We start from the raw sequence: 20201 nt of genomic DNA on the forward strand, positions 1-20201 counted from the left end.
AGAAGAATATGAACATTAAAAATTTTTAATAAATTGCTAAGTAAAAAACCAAGTACCAAAGAATATTTTCTGCATATTATTTAAAAGTACATTTAAATATAATTTTCACATACATGAAAAGGCATACTACAAAATGTTTATGATTGTTTCTGTGATTGATAGACTTGCCAGTATTATTTTTGTCTTTTTCTGTATCTTTCATGTTTTAAATGTTAAATCGCCCTACTTCAGCAATTAGAATAAAAATAATGTACAGGGATCCCTGGGTGGCGCAGCGGTTTGGCGCCTGCCTTTGGCCCAAGGCGCGATCCTGGAGACCCGGGATCGAATCCCACATCTGGCTCCCATGCATGGAGCCTGTTTCTCCCTCTGCCTGTGTCTCTGCCTCTCTCTCTCTCTCTCTCTCTGTGACTATCATAAATAAATTTTAAAAAAATTAAAAAAAATAATGTACAAAGTTAGTTTCACAATCAATTTCAATCTAAGGAAAACCCGCACTTGTTTTAATTATTTATAAAGACACATAAAAGCTAGAGCTTATATTTACATATCTCTTGTTAATATTACTTATTTATATGGCTCACATTTTTAATTGGATGGTTGGTTTCAGAAGCAAAATATTGATATCATTTATTTACAACACAGGCTGAATGACAAATTCATGCTAAATCCTATGTTTCTAGTTTAGAAAATTAAATTAATTAAACCATTTAGACTGAAGATCATCCAGTGCTTATCTACCACTCACTTCTATCCACCTGTTTCCCTAGCTGGGCCACTTTCAGGCAGTCTTGGCCTGATCATTTTCACCAAAGAAGAAGAAGCACTTCACGTTAAGAATAATTATTTATTCCTAAGACATCCTCATTAGATGTGGCAGCCTGGCTTAACTATTTTATCCCCTGAGGGAGATACTATTTAAAGCATTCACATGAACAGTAAAAGGTCAACTCTAATTCATATGCATTCTAAACCAAAACAGATTTTCTAAAAACCAAATAATTACTTTAGAAATTTCTCCATACAACCAACTTTGAAAGATGACTTTAAGTTGGTACTTACCACTCCTAATATTAATTTCCAAAACAAAGATTCAGTAATGTATTCTTTCTTTTTAAATTGAGATATAGGGCAGCCTGGGTTGCTCAGCGGTTTAGCACCACCTTCAGCCCAGGGTATGATCCTGGAGTCCCAGGGTCAAGTCCCACATCAGGCTCCCTGCATGGAGCCTGCTTCTCCCTCTGCCTGTGTCTCTGCCTCCCTCTCTCTCTTTCTGTGTCTCTCATGAATAAATAAATAAAATCTTTAAAATCAATAAATCAATAAATAAAGATATAATTGATACATAGCATTGTATTCGTTTTAGGCATACAATATAATAATTCGATATATGCATATATTATGAAAGTTTAGTTAACACCCATTACCACCTGTAGTAACATTTATTTTTATAATAAGAACTTCTAAAACTTTCTTTCTTAGCAACCTTCAAATATATGATGCAATATTGTTAACGGTCACCAGGCTGTATGTTGCATCCCCAGGATTTATTCATTTGTCTTATAATTGCAAGTTTTTACCTCCAGACCACCTTCATTCATTTACTGCACCCCACCTCTGGCAACCACCAGTCTGCTCTCTGTATCTAGGAGTTTGGTTTATTTTATTTTTTTAAAGATTTTATTTATTTATGAGACACCAAGAGAGAGAGGCAGAGACACAGGCAGAGAGAGAAGCAGGCTCCATACAGGGAGCCCGACGTGGGACTCAATCCCAGGACCCCGGGATCATGCCCTGGGCTGAAGGCAGCGCTAAACCGCTGAACCATCTGGGCTGCTCAAGTTTGGTTAATTTTAGATTCCACATGTGAGATCATATAGTATTTGTCCTTTTCTGTCTGATTTATTGCATTTAACATAATGCCCTCAGAATCCATCTTTATTATCACAAATGTCAGGATTTCCTTCTAAGGCTGAATGATAGACTGTTGTGAATCACAAATGTATTCTTTACAACAGCAATTCTAAAATCTAAAGACTATCTTGTACTCCTTCGTTACCTTTTCTTTATAGGTGAAAATGTTCAGAAGCAAACAACGAGAACAAATATCTACCTTTCAGCAGGAAAAGAGTTCACAGAACCTTGTTAAGGCAAAAAAGAGAGACTAGTTAAAGCTTAGTAAATTGTTTGAATAGTTCATCTAATACTTTGTCTCTATTTAAGACAAATGTTCAATGTCCTCTCTCTTCTGAAGTGAGCGCTGTGGCCCAACAAGTCTTATGGAATTGTCTAATTGAAGATCCATCAACAGTTCTTCGACATTTTCTGGAAAAACTGACCATCAGCAATAGACAAGTAAATTCCTCTTTCTTTAGAGTATAGCCGTGTAGCTATGTGTGTGAACACTGTTGAAAGCAGACAATGGGCTTCATAGCGCTGTGTAGAGAACATTAATGTCTGACACATAGCAAATAAGTCCTTTAGGTAATGATAATGATGAACAGTACTAAAATCTGTTTTCTTTCAAATTGGTCCATTGATTGATGTCTCCATATGTGTTTGGTACAAGAGTGGTGATGACCCTAAGATACTGAAAGATATTCAGTCTTATAGACAAAATATTAAATTCAGCTTAGTGTTCTTAGTGATGGGTACATTTCCTGAATTCTGATTGCTTGGTAGTCTGTGATACAGGTAGGATTATTAGAATATGTTGAAACTGTGCGTTTCTTAAAAAAAAATAATTTAGCAGGCCACCTGTAAGAAGATTATGCCAAATAAAAGTAGTTTTCTGAGCAATGGCAAAATACTCTGATTTTTAAAAAGTATTTGTTCATTTCTGTGTTATGGTCCTGTTGGTGGGAAGGTTAAGTTTAGTTTCTGAAAGGTAAGGTTAATTACAGACATCTCTGTCTATCTTCTCTCGACCTAGCTTTATCTCCTCACCTCAAAACCTAGGAAGCAGACCTGTGAAGTTCATTACACCTCATTTAGGTCTGCCTTACATTTCCATCACACCTGGAAGTCACAACAAATAGAGTTGACTAAATGTACAGCTTTCCTGTGATTTGCCTATGACCTGTAGACACAGTCTAAATTTTTACTAAAAAAAAACAAAAAAAAAACTTGTCTACTGCTCAGTGATTTCATAGTTTAGCTCCTAAGAGAAGGTATTACAGTTGGTTTAAATACTGTTTAATAAGTATCACCTATACTATATGAAAATGCTGGACATAGTGGAAAGCAACATGAGGGAGAAGGAAGAGCTTCCCTCACTTTTTAAGAAGTTAATTTTATTTCCTGCAGCATGGCAGCAGAATGAGATGTGGAAATTCTCTTCTTCTTTCAGGATGAGTTAATGTACATGCTGCGCAAACTTCTCTTAAATATCGGAGACTTTCCTGCCCAGACGTCTCACATCCTCTTCAACTACTTGGTGAGTTTTGCCTCCAATAAGATAAAAATGTTCATTTCCAGTTAGGAAGCAGCAACATGAGAAAAAAAAAAAAGGTCTAGGGAATTTTTTTTTTTCAATAAGATCCCATTAATGATACGGCTGAAGGTAGATCATGATCAGTTAAATTCACCGTTTGTATGGGGAAGCCCCTGCTGACACACTACGTGGCACGTGGTGGGCACTCAAGAAATGTCGGCTTCATCTTTGTCTTCCTTTGGCATCATACAACTTGCTTATGTTGGTTCTTAATTTTGGTTTTCTGTTAAGAAAACTTATATGTCATTTTAGTGACATATTTTTTCCTATCTCACTTTTAAAATACACACACACACACACACACGCATACAGAGAGAGGCAAATGTTGCCCTAGATGGAAAGTATTTGTGAGTGTATCTTTCCATAGCAACTATCTTTGCTTTAAACCATCCCAACAGCTCCTTTCTGAACCCTCCAGAATGTACCAGTTTCTTTAGGATCGCCTCCTTACACCCTAAAAGAATATGCAGTTTGGGGATGATTAGCCTGATGCGTCTTCTTTGAAATTGCACGTTAATCCAGACAAATGGCCAAGTGAATGTCTGTGTGGGGAGAACTTCTTTCTCCCTTACTATTGTTAGTCTTCTAGCAGGTCGGGAAAGAGGACAAGTATCCACATGCATCTGTAGCAGAATGCAAAACTTGACACTACAGCTCTTATGTGCAGAGAAAATTTGTAATCCCTTTCTCTCATCTCTGACTGATTTGGTTTTCCTCCCAAGTGCCCACCAGCTGGTTGACAAGGGAAAGAATATAAATAAGTGTCCAATCCAGTTTGAAGTTCAGACTGATAAAAACATATAAATAGTAACTCTGGATCGTGTTCAGTCTCTCTTGGCTAAAAATATTTAGTCTCTAGAAATTCTCCTCCTTTCCAACTTCTTTCATCTCTAAACACTGTGTGGGGTTGGGGAGAAAAAAAAAAAGATCTTTGTTGTTGGAAGGTGGAGGAGGGACAGTAAAATATCCTCCAGACTGAGAAGGCACTTTGAGATGGAAAAATGAAGCAAGCCACTTTATTCTGTTCATACAGAATTGTGTTCAGAGTAATTTACTGACAGGGAAGATGGGGGCAGACACCGATCCAAGTGCTAGGCAGCTATTTTCTGCCAAATCCAGACCCTTAATCCACAGCTTTTATAGAGCTAGGGCATTGTGGTGAAGTGAAAGGGTAGTTATCTAAAGTGCCGCCACCTGTGTGCTAGAAGGAAGCTCAGAACAAGCCTTCCAGCATTCTGCTCAGGGCATACACTAACCTCCAAGGGGCCCAGGACACCTAGTCCCAGGGGAAGTCACGACATGGACATGAACGAGGTGGTCAAAATCGGAGTCAGTGTTGTCAGCACTCCTACATTTGGTGAACATTCTACTCCTTGTTCAATATTTGCTCTGGCTTCCTCCTTTGTGAGACAGTGTTCTTCATCTGGTTAGTTGCTAGATGCCTGGCTGGTGGAAGCGAAAGCCCATGCCTGCTATGACTTTGGGAATCTATGGGCTGCCAGGGGTACTTGCTGGCACACAACATCACCTCAGCTCCTGCTGGTGCTAAACAGCCCTCTAGGTTCTGGTTGTGTGTCTCTTATGGCTCCAGCTTAGGAAGACCCCTGACTAAAGCATTATGCTCAGTGACACCAGTCTATGGCAATTCATTCCAGAAAGCTCTGCAGCCAAAATCTCTACTTCTTGGTCCTGTCTACCCCACACAGAACCCAAAGGTAGGTTATCAAAGGCAAATGTCAGGGCCTTCCTCAGTTTAATTATGTGCCCTGCCATGTTTATGTGGCATCCTGGTTGATATTGAAAGGCCCGGAAGTGAACTTCTGTCAGAGACCCTAACGGAGATTGGAGGCAAAAGCCCCTTCAGTGTGTCAGCCCATTCCCTCAGGTCACTAGCGTAGGGGAGATGCTTACCTGGCCCATCACTCTCCATCATCCTGCAGCATCCCTGGGATAAGAAGCTGGACATTTCATTTCCTTTCCTCCATACTCTTCCCTGTTAGCTCTCAAAAGGCCTTAATGGAAGATATAGGTCCTCTCAGCTCAGTGATTGACAAGCTAATAGAAAAAAGAGCTGGCGGGACACCTGGGTGGCTCAGCGGTTGAGCTTCTGCCTTTGGCTCAGAGGGTGATCCCAGGGTCCCGAGATCAAGTCCCACATTGGGCTCCCTGCATGGAGCCTGCTTCTCCCTCTGCCTATATATCTGCCTCTCTCTCTGTGTCTCTCATGGATAAACAAATAAAATCTTAAAAAAAAAAAAAAAAGAAAGAAAAAAGAGCTGGCAACAATTTGGTTTTGCTGTATAACCCTGTTTTACAATATAAATATAAATTCCTATTTTCACATTTCTCTCTAAACCCTAATCTTTCCTCAAATCCCAAGTACATAGATGCTTTGAATGGACTAGAAAAGGAGTCAGAATGGCAAAACAGTGAAGGGCAGAGTCCTTTTTAAACCATTACCCTTATTGTATATTTCTTTTTTCTAATGACTGTTAAGGGTAAGTAAAGAGGGCATGTTGGGACCACTGACCCATCTCTTCTAATCTTGTTTGGGACTGTTGAACTTTGTCCCAGTGATCTTCACCCTGAGGTTTGAGCACATCTAGGGGTATGTGAAAACTTTTAAAAGGGTTGGGTACTCAGATAATTTTAAGGGAATAAATCTCCAAATCCTCAACTTAACAAATATGCCCTAACACTTATGCACTATGCCTGCCATCTCAAACATCATTCCTCTACTGTCCACAAGGAAACCCCACTCTGACCAGCTCAGATATCATCAGATTCAATTGACAGACATGTAAGACAAAGAGTCTGATGTCCTGCATGAGTTTTAAGGATGCCTCATTTCTGATGGATCAAGGCACTTTAAACCCATAGGACTTACCACTTTTTCCTGTCTTTGATAGATTTCTACTAGAGATGAGGGTTGACCCTCAGGAGGGTGGTTAACCTTCAGAACCACCAAAGCAGATTAGGTTAGTGACACCATAGGCTGATTCTTTCAATAGAACTAGAAAGTTTTCTAGGATTAAGAAATTTTTCAAGAACAAATAGATAAAGCCATGGGCAAGGAAAGCTTTTTTTTTTTTTTAAAGATTTATTTATTTATGATAGACATAGAGAGAGAGGCAGAGACAGAAGCAGGCTCCATGCCAGGAGCCTGATGTGGGACTCAATCCCGGGACTCCAGGATCCCCTCCTGGGCCAAAGGCAGGCGCTAAACCGCTGAGCCACCCAGAGATTCCCACAAGGAAAGGTTTTACATTACTTCTTTATGATTTTGTTGTGCACACTTGAATAAGTAGTAAAAATTTCTTTAATCAAATTCATTGAAATACACATTCTAATTATAGTCAATCTGCCTTTTACTTCAATGTAGAGAATGTTTAACATATTCTCCTATTAACAACAAAAATTCCCTCAGGATGAGACATTTTATTTTATTTTTTTTAAAGATTTTATTTATTTATTTATTCATAGAGACAGAGACAAGAGAGAGAGAGGCAGAGGCACAGGCAGAGGGAGAAGCAGGCTCCATGCTGGGAACCCGACGTGGGATTCGATTCCGGGTCTCCAGGATCAGGCCCTGGGCTGCAGGCGGCGCTAAAATGCTGCGCCACCGGGGCTGCCCAGGATGAGACATTTTAAATGTCAACTTAAATATGTTCAAAAGGACACTGAGGCTTTCAACATTATAGGGGACACAAACAAAAATCTGTTAAGTTCGCCAGTTTTGCCAAGCAGAGTATTCATTGGTTCAGACTATTATATGTAACCCAATCTGCAATTACTGTTTCAGCAAACATCGTGTTGAGATTAATTCGGGGTGGCCTCAGCTCCTGAGCTACCAAGTCTCTTGAAGCCTGGAAAAACAATCTTCTGCTTTCTTAACAAATCACCATTTCAATGATACACAAAACATAACCTCCTCTGGTTGGTTTTTCAGTTACACCCTCTCTTGCTTACTGCTATTGAAAGTATTAGAGGAACCGTTGAATGGAGAATATGAAGACACAAAAGAATATTTAATTAAGGAAAGAAAAGCCAAGGAAATGAGAATGTTTGCTCAGGATTATTGTGGCTTTGTAACCTCCTCCTGTTCTTTTAGGTGGGATTAATCATGTACTTTGTGCGGACCCCCTGTGAGTGGGGGATGGATGCCATTTCAGCCACTCTGACTTTCCTATGGGAGGTGGTGGGTTATGTAGAGGGCCTCTTCTTCAAGGATCTCAAGCAGACCATGAAGAAGGAGCAGTGTGAGGTGAAGCTCCTGGTGACCGCATCCATGCCAGGTAATCCACTACTGCTTTTGGATGATATAACTTTTCTCTTTGTCTAAGAATGTAAATAAGCCTTTTAAAGACCAACCTGCCTCTTTCATTCATGAGAAAATTTTCAGAGACCTGACCCTGGTGTTGAGGGCTTCAAAGAATTTTTGTTTCATACAATCTGAAGAAATACAATAGATCCTTTAAAAGTCAGTGATTGCCAGATGAAAGGGGAGACATCAGAACTGATCCACGTGAATTAGTCCTTGAAGAACTGCCAAGGTTGAAGATTTATTTAAGTCTATCGCAGAGGGCCAGCTGAACGGGGAGCCTTCTTGAATGAATGTTTGGCACTGCAAGGGGAATAATACTGTTTGCATGGCATGGACCCCAGATCTTTGTAAACTCTATGAGAGATGGCTTTATGAAAAATTGGAAAAGGGACAAGCAGGAAAAATGGAGAGAGAACAACAAAAGAACATGAAGTGTGATGTAAACTCTAGCTGTGGTTCCTTTTCACTTCTGATAGCTTGCTTTCCTTTAAGATGGAAATTCGGCCGAGTCTTTATCCTGGTGCAGTGACTGAGAAAATATGAGATGATCCATGTATTAAAATAAAGAGAAATGCAAAATTATATAAAGATGAAAACACAGGGTATGGCAGTGTAGAGGCCTACATTAAAATCATGTTACTGCCATTTATTATTTGTACAGTTAGTATTAGCTATGAAAAAGTACATCATTTTTTTAAGCTTTCTTTATTCATGGGCAAAACAAGGATGTGATTCACACTGCACAATTATGAGTAGTCAATGCATTTAGGTAGATAAAATACTTGCTGTCCTACCTGACTCATAGCAAGCGTTCTGTAAGTGGAAGTTGTGTATTTATATATTCAATAGGTTATCCAACAAAGTGAGCAGTTTTTATTATAGCAAAGCAATTCTTGTTGTCATTCTTAGACTGAGAAACGGCTCATTAAAAATCAAGGTATATCATAATGTTCACAAGGACTTATAATTAATGAATGAAGTAGAGTAAGTACTAACTCCCTAGCCAAGCAGAATCCTGAAACTATAAATTTAACTTGCGTTCCAGGTCCTTGTCATGATTTTGCTGATATCTGTTTATATTTTCTTAACCATCACTGCATGATTATTTCTTTAAAATACAGGGATAGATTACTTGTTGCAATGCTTAAGGTTTGAATTCTGACTTTTCTGCTAAATAAATGTGTCTCTAAGTTACTTACAAGTTCTTACTTCTAAGAGTCTGTTTTCTTCATTTTCCCATTTGTAGAATGAAAAATAATAATAGCCCTACCATAAGGTTGCTGTGAGATTTAACAATGATTATGCATGTAAAATACATATAAAAGTATTGGGAACTCCATAAATGGTAGCTTTTTGTTATTTAATTGGTAAAAAAATATTTAAAACATGCATTTTAACTATAAAAAAGTGATATTAGTACAATACACAAATCACCTTAAGTACTCACTGAAAGTAACCATCATAATAAGAAAAACATCAGCCTATTGATCATATTTTCGTATTTTGTGCCTTAAATAAAAGTTTCCCTAGAGTAGAGTTATGATTTGTTTGGCTTCTCTAGGTACCAAAACCTTGGTAGTTCATGGACAGAATGAGTGTGATATCCCAACCCAGTTACCAGTCCATGAAGACACTCAGTTCGAAGCCCTGCTAAAGGTAGGAATGGCTTTCAACAGAAATGATTTTTTAATGCACAATGTCTATGGCCATCTCACTGATCATACCATTTAGAATTAAATGGTATTTTCCTATCTTCAAATCAATGTGTGCATTGATTCACCTCTTGTAGAATTTGCTCCACTATTGAATACTTCCCTGTTTTCTTGTATCATCTCCCCCACACCTACCAACATTCTAGCTCTGCATTGAGGTAGGCAAATGCATGCAGATTCTCTCTTAGCTGAAGCAGCAGCCTGATACCATAGTGTGTACTAACTCCTCTTGGAATGCTGTTGATTCCTGCTTATTAGGAACACCCTGGTATGACTTAGGGATAGTTCTGGAGGTGCCCTGGGATTACACACTGAGGGAGCTAGGGCAGGTCTCTGTCAGCTGATGATCCTGCCAGGATTCTTCTGGCACCTAGTTGCTCAGTGTATAGTCTGACTTCCACCAACAGAAATGAGTGGAGAAGCAGAAAATATATACCTTAGAATAAAACAGGTGAGTCAAGAAAGTATCTTTAATGGTTATGGTGGTTGTGCACGTTGGAAGAAAGGCAATCCATAGTTACACGTGCCTATAAGGTTTTTAAGGTAAACTAATAAGTGAAGTACTACAGTGATTCCCCATCTATCTGGATTCCAAACTTTTGGTAATCTGATTTCCTGGAACACAACTCCAGGCCCAGACGTAAGCAGGAAAGGCCTCTGAAAAATTCAGTTTTACCAAACGTGTATATCTTATTTCAGTACCAAGTGTCTCCTTCAACCCTCACCCAGATATCTCCAGAGAATTTCTAAGGCCTAATGAAGCAGATGTCAACAACCATCACTTTTCCCTGCTCACACTGAATGCTAGAGAGGCAGGAAGGCAGAGTAAGTCCAAACCCTGGTTCTACCACAACCAGCGTGACCTAAACGGAACGTATCCTCTCTAGGCTCAGATTCTCTTTTACCAGTACTGGGGTCCTAGTGCAGGTTGTACAAGTTATCTACTTGCAAGGCATTGAACTTCGAATACAGTATGTAATAATTCTTCAGTGTGTTGTAACTTGTGTTATTTTTAATGATATTCCTAACATGCTTTCTTCCCGACATTGAGACCAGTAGATGCCACTGTGCCTCCACAGTTCACTCCTCAGTCCGAATTTATAACTGTACATCTTTTAGCACTTTGAGAGCAGATGGCTTATATTACATTACCAGTCTTTATTATATCATTCTTTGGGCAACTGTGTATCCAAACCCAATGTATAGCTGTTATCTATATAGATACTACAAAAAGTATATGATATATAATCCTTATAAGCCGCTACCGTGTTTTTATGATATTTGTATCTTCCAGCTTACTACCTGGCACATAATATGTTCTCCATAAACATTTATTGACACTTATTGTTATTGTTCTAGGAGTGTCTGGAGTTTTTTAATATCCCAGAATCTCAGTCAACCCATTATTTTCTCATGGATAAAAGATGGAATCTTATCCACTACAATAAGGTGAGACTGGGCAGTGACAAGCTCATGTTGAGTTGTGTTGGAAACTTGTCATGCCTTTCCTGAATGTTGCTGTCACTCAAGGAGGCATTGTTGTTCAGAGGTTAGGAGTGTGGCCACTTAGGTGACACCACCTTACTGTCATGTCAGTGTAGCTTTGGACTCACCACTGTACCTTTGTACCCTTCGTTTCCCTTGTCCGTAAAATGAAGAGGATAATAGTATCTACTATAAGTAGCAACAATTAAAGGAGATAAGGCAAGTAAAGCACTCATTACTATTACATCCTGATGAAAAAGTAAGTTGCCCATATAATAATTATGTGCGTCTATTTGGAATTTTAGTGTCCTTGTTGTTCCTCTTCTTATTGTGTTGAGCATGACCACGGTGACCTGACTTAATGACCAAAGGGCATCTCAAAAAGATCATTGACCTCATTTGACAATGATGACCTTCTTCTATTATTATTATTATTAAATTGCTTTTGGCTCCTTTGCTCCTGATATAGCAGCCTAGTGTTTAGAAAGGATGCTAAGGCTAGGTAGTTTGATGCTTTCTTGAGGAGGCGGCTTACCTTCCCTGGGATTTTATAGAATTGGAGAGCATAAAGTGATAAAACATTTGAAAATATATAAATTTCATTTGACATTTGGGTAAAAAGGAGATGAGAGTAAAAGTTTAATCATCTGAACTCTTTTCTTTGTGTAACCCCACCACAGACCTATGTTCGGGATATTTATCCTTTCCGGAGGTCAGTATCTCCACAGCTGAACCTTGTACACATGCATCCGGAGAAAGGACAGGAGCTCATTCAGAAACAGGTGCCTGACCACTTCTGTTTAATTATATGGTTTTGTCAAATCATTGGGATAGATGATCACGGAGTGTGTTGCCAACCCTGAGATTCTTATTCTGATATGGTCCTTTCTAGAGAGAGTGGTTGGATAGGACCTTGGTCAATAGTTCTCCAAAACAGTGTGTTAATTTTCATAAATTGGATCATAATGCAAAGATATTAAGGAACAGTCACTTGGATTAATGTTATGGCAAATTGGGCATAACCACTAGAAATCTTCAAATTTGTTTACCTACTCGTTTCCAGGTTTTTTCATATTTTTGTAAAACAGGATTGGAAGTACACATAATGTAGCTATTAGAAGGTTGCCACAGAGGTTTACACTGGTTGGGGAGAATAAAATACAAGGGACCAATGTATTATGCCTGGAAAAACACTGAACTAAGGTGCAAAGACTTGGACACAGTCCTAGCTCTGCCAATGACTGGTCACCTGACCTTAAGCATGTTACTAACTTCCCTTAAAACAGGAGGAGATATAATCCAGCAGTTATACTTACATTTAAGATTGAGGAATGGAATAAGGAAATTCATTATTTTGTATACAAAATATAGCTATAATTTATGATTCTAATAATGATACAGTTTTAATATGATCTCTGTGTTACATTCATTTATTTTTTAAGATTGTTTGTTTGTTTGTTTGAAAGAGATAGCACACAAGCATGCAAGCACGGAGAGGGGCAGAGGGGGAGGGAGAGAATCTCAAGAAGACTCCATGTCAAACATAGAGGCCAATGGGGGGCTCAATCCCACCACCCTGAGATCATGGCCTGAGCTCAAACCAAGAATCAGATGCTTAATCAACTCAGCCACCCAGGTGCCCCTATTTTTTTTTTATTTATTTTATTTTATTTTATTTATTCATGAGAGACACAGAGAGAGAGAGGCAGAGACACAGGCAGAGGGAGAAGCAGGCTCCATACAGGAAGCCCGATGTGGGACTTGATCCCAGGACTCCAGGATCATGCCCTGGGCCGAAGGCAGGTGCTAAACTGCTGAGCCACCCAGGGATCCCCAGGTGCCCCTATTTTTAATAAAATATCTGAAAAAGAATTCCAGGATAATTTATCATTTTGGTTTTTCTGCACGTATCAAGAAGGTTAATTTAACATCAAACTATTCAAAAATACCCTTATGAAATGAATGAGAATGGCATAGAATTAGACCACTTAAGTAATTAAAAACATAGTTAGCATTAACTACCTAAATTACGTTTGAAAGAAGGAAAATAATGCAAGTGTTACAATGTGTGAGGTGTCGGGTCTTAAGTATACATAACTATAAGGTCTTAAGTATATATAATTCCTAAAATAATTGCCTCCAAATTATCCCAGCCCCTGATTTTGGCAGCAAAAGACTTAAAACCATAATCAACAATAGCACTTCACTAGTATGTTGTTTTTTTAAGTTTACGAACATATTTTTAAAAATTGCATAAAATGGAGCTCTTGTTCTATGCACACTCCCAAGTTGGAAGCTTAAGATTTCTCAGTTCTGGAGGGAGATAGAAATATGCAAGCGTGTGGTTCTGGCCCTGGAATTTCCTCCACAGCTTCCGACTGCTAATAGACCTCCTCCTCCCACCTCCTGCCCACCAATCGTCAACAGGAAAGGAACAAAGAGAATCCTGTCCATGCCATCCAGGTCCCATCAGCTCTTGTCTCAAGATAGGTTCTTCCTGGATCCCATTTCAGCCTCCTTTTTTTTTTTTTTTTTTTTTTTTAAGAAAAACTCAGAACAGCTTAAGGCATCAGTGGAAATGGGAGAGGTCCTTGGAACCAACTGACTGGCTCCTGTGGGAAAAGGTCTTCCATGTTATGACATCCAAACAAATGGGCTCTATTGAATATGGAACCATTCCTGACAATGCTTGCCTTGTGCTCCTCCAGCCTGCAAGCCCATCAGAAACACTTCCTTCTGTGGAGCAGGAGGACACAGGAAGTGAGAGTCAATCAAGCGTTGTTTGCTCCTTCTGTGTGGCAAAGGAAAAAAGAAAACATTTCTCCCTTAATTCAACACCCTCCCCCCCTTAATTTTGTATCAGTCCAATTTGCCATTAAAGATTTTACTTCAATTTCTTTGCTCCTCTTAATTTCAGAGTTGCTAATTCTACTTTTCCTCTGCTCCTGCTTTTCTTTGCTGCTAGGTGTTCTCTCGGAAGCTGGAGGAAGTCGGGCGGGTTTTGTTTCTCATCTCCCTGACGCAGAAGATCCCCACAGCCCACAAACAGTCCCATGTCTCCATGCTCCAGGAAGACCTCCTCCGACTACCCTCCTTCCCCCGAAGTGCTATTGACGCTGAATTTTCACTCTTCAGTGATCCACAAGGTGTCAAGTAAAAAAAAAAGTCATTTCTTTTCTTGGGCTTCCTATGCCCTCATTTTGTGCCCCGCTGGAGAGCATCTTAACCCGCACACCGTTCTCTAAGCAGGTGCTTCTCAGCCCTGCGTGCATCAGGATCACCTGCAGCACTTGATAAAACACAGGTTGCTGGGCTCCACCCTCCTGAGTTTCTGATTCAGTAGCTCTGGAACGGAGCCCACCGGGAACTGGAATTTGAGCAAGTTCCCAGGTGATGCTGATGCTGCTCTTGCAGGGATCAAACTGAGACCACTGCTCTGAATGAATCAGAAGCAGCTGAAGGAAGTCGTGTGGTATTAGGGGAGTCCTTGACTAGGTGAGGAACAGGTGTTCATATGAAGTTCAGGAGGCAAAACTCATCTACAGGCATCAGGACAGTGGTTGCTTCTGGGTTGTGGGGTGAATTTCCTGTAAAGGAGCTGAGGGACCTTTCTGAGGTGGTGAAAATGGTCTACATGTTGATTGGTGCATTGGTTACTGGACTGTGTATTTTTGTCAAAACTCACCGAACTCTGCATTTGAGATCAGTTCATGGTTTACTCTATCCCAGTCACACCTGAATCAAGAGAGAGACAGCCAGAAAGAGGCTCACTTTGAAACCTTGCCCTGTTGATTAATTATTAATTTGGGATATTTAGTTAGCTTCCAATGTTCAATGTCTTCTTCACCCAGAAGCTCAGGGCAGATAGAAAGAGCTCTAGTCTGTCCAGGAGTTAAAAGATCTAGAACCAGTCCCAGCCCTGCTATTTTCTTTCTGTGTGTGTGTTTTTTTTAATATTATTTATTCATGAGAGACACAGAGAGACATAGGCAGAGGAAGAAGCCGGCTCCCTGAAGGGAGCCCGATGCGGGACTTGATCCCAGAACCCCAGGATCACGCCCTGAGCCAAAGGCAGACGCTCAACCACTGAGCCAGCCAGCACCCCTGCCATTTACTTTCTGAAACAACTTATTTTTTTTCTCAAAGCCACAACTTATTCAGTAGCAACACGCTGCAAATGCCAGCCCTGTCTTGCCTACAGAGTTGAATGAAAAAGGTGATGATGGAAGTCCTTTGAGAACGAGGGAGCGTGATACCAATGCCAGGACTGTGTGCTGGAAGCATTTCAGCAGTACATCTTCAATCCCAGAATTGGAACAAATGGGAAACAGCAGTGCCCTCCGGGTTTGATGGCCCTCCCACGCCGACAGGATTGGTGTGTGGCTAATTCTGTCTCTGCTGTTTCATGTTCTCACAGCTGGCAAGGAGCTGTTTGGCCTCGACACTCTTCAGAAAAGCTTGTGGATCCAGCTCCTGGAGGAGATGTTCCTGGGCATGCCGAGCGAGTTTCCCTGGGGAGATGAGATCATGCTCTTCCTCAACGTTTTTAATGGGGCTCTGATCCTCCACCCAGAAGACAGTGCCCTGCTCAGACAGTATGCGGCCACCGTCATCAACAGCGCCGTGCACTTCAACCACCTTTTCTCTCTCAGTGGCTACCAGTGGATTCTCCCCACCATGCTGCAGGTGCTGTGGCCCTACCCTCCTAACCAGAAGATTAACTGCCCATCAAGCAGGTCAACAAAACCTGCACTAAAACTTTTTGGTGGTGGGATTATCTTCTTTTGTGGCAGCAGAAGGCATCAGATGAAATCTCCCCAGAAATTTCCAAAAGGTCTCAGTATCCCATTCTATTCTGAGACCTCCCAGACCCAGAATATGCTTCCCCATTTCTTCTCGCCCTTCTTTGAGTGGTTCTCAAAGCGTGGCTGTTGGACCAGCAACATCCGCACCACCTGGGAGTTTGTTAGAAATACACATTCTTGGGCCCCACCCCAGACCTACTTAATCGGAAACTGTGGGGTCAGAGCCCATTCTGGATTCTTACAAGAACACCAGGTGGTTCTGATGCCCTAGAAGTTTGGGGATCACTGTTCTACTCTCTATTGAAATGTATGGCAAGTGTTCTGCTGATGTTTCTTCTGAAAGGTTTTCTGATCTCTGAACAGAGATTCCCATTGGCATTAAATTTGCTATGCTGAGATTGGAGGAGGTGACTTCAGCAGGAACAGTTTCCCTGTACTCATGTCTAATGTATACCTGGCTACACTTAGGAGTAGTTCTGTCTGAGCCTAGGGGCTCATCCTGTCCTCTCCTTTATGGAGGTTTTAATAAAAATGATAAAAGTAACATATGCTTGTGCAAAGTGCAGTTCAGTCTACAGGGGCAAGAAATGTTCTTTAATATCAGGTTTCTCCTATTTTTAAATAGTTTGGATCTTCTCTATTTTTATAACTTTTTTTTACTGATTACCAAAAATGAATGCTCGTTATAAAATTCAGAAGCTAAAATTTCAAGAAGAGAACAAAGATCACTTATAATCCTCTTTCCTAGATAACCATTTATTTATACTTCTTGAAAATCCTGGCACTCTATCGTACCTTTTCTTTTTTAAACCAAAGTTGGATCATACCGCATATTCAAGTTTGTTACCTACTTTTCTCACATCGCACTAAGAATATCATGGGCATTTTCTCATGTAGCTACATTTTGTGCTAGAGCATCTTTCTAATAACTGCATAATATTCTGTTGTATATACCATGCAACCTGCCCCAATTTATGAATAATTACAGTTGTTCAAAATTTTCACTTTTATAAACCAAATTGCAGTCAGAGTTCTTGTATATCCATCTTTGTACATTTGTCCGATTCTTTTTTTTAAAGATTTTATTTATTTATTCATGATAGAGAGAGAGAGAGAGAGAGAGAGAGAGAGAGAGAGAGAGAGAGAGAGGCAGAGACACAGGCAGAGGGAGAAGCAGGCTCCATGCAGGGAGCCCGACGTGGGATTCGATCCTGGGTCTCCAGGATCGCGCCCTGGGCAAAAGGCAGGCGCCAAACCACTGTGCCACCCAGGGATCCCCATTTGTCCAATTCTTGAGATAAATTCCTAGTGACAAAGTCCCTGGGGAAAAAAAGTATATTTGTGTATATTACCAAATTTCTCACAAGAGAGATTATACTGTTTTTATACTCCCATCTACTAGTTTATTAAATTAACCATTTCCCTACATGCATCCCATGGCCTATGAGGTGTTTTGTTTTGTTTTTAAAGAGAGAGGTTGAGACTGTGAGGATCAGGGTGGGGTGGGTTGTGGGCAGAGGAAGAGGGAGAGAATCTTAAGCAGGCTCTACGCTCAGCATAGAGCGCAACTGGGGGCCCATCTCAGACCTTGAGATCATGACCTGAGCCAAAATCAAGAGTCAGACGCTTAACCGACTAAACCACCCAGGTGTCCCTCCATAGCTGAGTTTTAAAAGCAAACGCAACTTTGATATGCTGACTGTGTGGTGTCTTTCCACAGGTATACTCCGATTACGAAAGCAATCCCCAGTTGCGTCAAGCCATCGAATTTGCGTGCCATCAGTTCTACATTCTACACCGGAAGCCATTTGTGCTTCAACTGTTTGCTAGCGTGGCCCCTCTCCTGGAGTTTCCTGTAAGTACACTCGGTGGAAACAAATGTAGACCAACCCAATGACAAAAAGCAAAGGCTCCCTAGTGAGAGTCTGCTATGGCAAGGCAGTTAGCCGCCATCACTTGTGTCTTGGCAAAGACTCACAGGCAGACAGAGGATGAAGAACATTTTACGGTGGAGAAAAGGGAAGACTTCAATCAGCTATGCCCTGATTGGAGGCCGTTGGTGCGGGGGAGCTGTGAGCAGGCTCACTAGAAGTGGGGCACCCTATGTAATTGGTTAGGGGTACATATTTGCTTTACTCTGATTGGTCGTCTTGGAAGCAGGGACAAGGATTAGGGACGCTGTCTGTTTTAATCAAGTCCTGGCCATCTGGGGGCCAATGGTTAAAGGGGTTATTATTTGGTTTTCACTCTAGAGCTAGTAGTCTGACTTCCTACTAACCTGACTGCATGGCAGACTGGCTTCCTGGGCTAGTTACCATGGACAAGGGGTTGGTTTCCTGGGCAGGTTATTACAGGTTCTGGATCAGCCTTCTATTTTTATATATCACCTGCTCATTTGTATTGTCCATTTGTATAATCAGTGCCTCAGCTCTCTTTCTTCAGCCAGTGGGATACGAATATCATGAATTATTTCTCTTCATTTTTCTTCAACCTTCATCTCTGCCTGTAGGATATAAATAGAACAACTCCCCAGCTTTTTATACTCAATTAATAAAAAGGAAGAGTGATTCTCATTCCTTTGTATCACTGTCTAGAGCTTACCCTACTTTATTTTTATTTCTCTTCAGAGTGTTTATATCATATCACATTCCATAAGTGGATTTGTTCCACTAATATGTATCTCTACTATACCCCAAAAAAGAATTTCAAGCTCCATTAAAGCAAGACCTTTGTCTGTTTTTCTGTTTGCTTTTGGTTTGTTTTTAGTTGTTTTATTTGTATGTCTTTTTTGGGTTTGTTTGGTTATAGCCTCAGTGTACAGAGCTGTGTTTGGCACATAGTAGGAATTGAAGAGGGATTTGTTGTTTTAACAAATCAGAGCCATTTTAAATAGATTTGAGAGGCAGGCAACTCCATTTTGGAGTTACATTATCAAACAAGACCTGAAAATGCCCAGAGTTGTTAAAATAAGCATCTGTTTCTCCAGATGTATTTGAAGTATTCAACTCATACATTATGGAAAGTTCTTTTGGGAATGCTGAGTCCTTCCATCTCAGACCAAGAGAAACATTTATGTGAATTGTTCTGGCAGTCTACCTATTGCTATATTTTTAGGTATTTTCACAAATGTCTCTTTGTCTCTTTTTCACAAATGTCTAACATTTAATAGATCCCTTGAAAGTCAGGTGTTCCATTCCAAAATCAGAGGGCAGCGTTGCCGGATGTGTGATTGCGTGAGCTGAATTTCAGATCAATATAATAGTTACCAGTGGTGATGTTTATGAAATTTGAACTCCTGATCAAACCACATTATTGCTGAGGTGGGAATCAATAAAACTAAAATAGCCTTTCTTTATGCAGGATGCTGCCAATAATGGGCCCAGCAAAGGTGTGTCAGCTCAGTGTCTGTTTGACCTGCTACAGTCCCTGGAGGGAGAGACCACTGACATATTAGACATCCTAGAGCTGGTCAAAGCTGAGAAGCCTCTTAAGTCATTAGGTAAAAACAAAATTTGCCATGTCCTTCTTTTTCCCTTTTTGTTTTTGTTTTTAATAATTCTAAATTAAATATTTTTACCTAAATCAAAACAAAAACATGGAAAAGTGCTTTAAATTGAATGAGTACATTTCCTATGTCCTGTTTTTCCTAAATTTCTTGAAAATCCTGGGGATGCCTGGATGGTTAAGTGTCCAACTCTTGGTTTCAGCTCAGGTCATGGACCTCAGAGTCTTGGGATCAAGCCCCATAGTGGGCTCTGTGCTTAGCACAGTCTGCTTGTCACTCTCCCTCTGCTCCTCCCCCCATTCCCACACACACTCTCTCTTTTTTTTCTCTCTCTCAAATAAATAAATAAAATCTTTTTTAAAAATTTAAGAATTCTTGAAAATCTTAAAGCATAAGGAATTCTCTACTATGAAAACTGTATTGGGATCCCTGGGTGACGCAGTGGTTTAGCGCCTGCCTGCCTTTGGCCCAGGGCGCGATCCTGGAGACCCGGGATCGAGTCCCACGTCTGGCTCCCGGTGCATGGAGCCTGTGTCTCTGCCCCTCTCTCTCTCTGTGTGACTATCATAAATAAATTAAAAAAAAAAAGAAAAAAAACTGTATTAAACTGGTGCTTCATTCTGCACTGCTCTAGTACCACAGTGTTCAGAAAATTAAGTTTTCCTGGACAATTCTAGGTGAATAACTCTCTAAAATGGTCTTTTATTATCATGGAATGTGTAGAACTAGAGGTAATTCAAAGATAAAGTCTCATGTCGTAGACATCTACATGCCCTTTGATATCCACTAGGAGGTCAGACTTTTTTTCCTAAACTACCTCCCAGAAAGCACTTTTATTTTTTTATCTGATTACTCAAAAGTAGGAAACAGAATTTCA

At 40.3% G+C, this 20201-nt stretch overlaps 1 protein-coding gene across 14 annotated transcripts in view; it reads left to right on the forward strand.

Moving 5' to 3' along the window:
• UNC80 (unc-80 homolog, NALCN channel complex subunit) overlaps window positions 1–20201 on the forward strand; it is a 215099-nt gene that overhangs the window by 147519 nt on the left and 47379 nt on the right. For all 14 annotated transcript variants that reach the window (XM_049106536.1, XM_049106539.1, XM_049106546.1 and 11 more), the window contains 10 exons: window positions 2255–2355; window positions 3350–3436; window positions 7605–7788; window positions 9379–9473; window positions 10889–10978; window positions 11695–11796; window positions 13980–14160; window positions 15432–15700; window positions 17540–17674; window positions 19180–19318. In XM_049106536.1, the coding sequence (XP_048962493.1) occupies window positions 2255–2355; window positions 3350–3436; window positions 7605–7788; window positions 9379–9473; window positions 10889–10978; window positions 11695–11796; window positions 13980–14160; window positions 15432–15700; window positions 17540–17674; window positions 19180–19318 (1383 nt within the window). The remainder of the gene's footprint in view (window positions 1–2254; window positions 2356–3349; window positions 3437–7604; window positions 7789–9378; window positions 9474–10888; window positions 10979–11694; window positions 11797–13979; window positions 14161–15431; window positions 15701–17539; window positions 17675–19179; window positions 19319–20201) is intronic.

Source organism: Canis lupus, chromosome 37 (genome assembly GCF_003254725.2).
Source record: "Canis lupus dingo isolate Sandy chromosome 37, ASM325472v2, whole genome shotgun sequence".
NCBI lineage: Eukaryota > Metazoa > Chordata > Mammalia > Carnivora > Canidae > Canis > Canis lupus.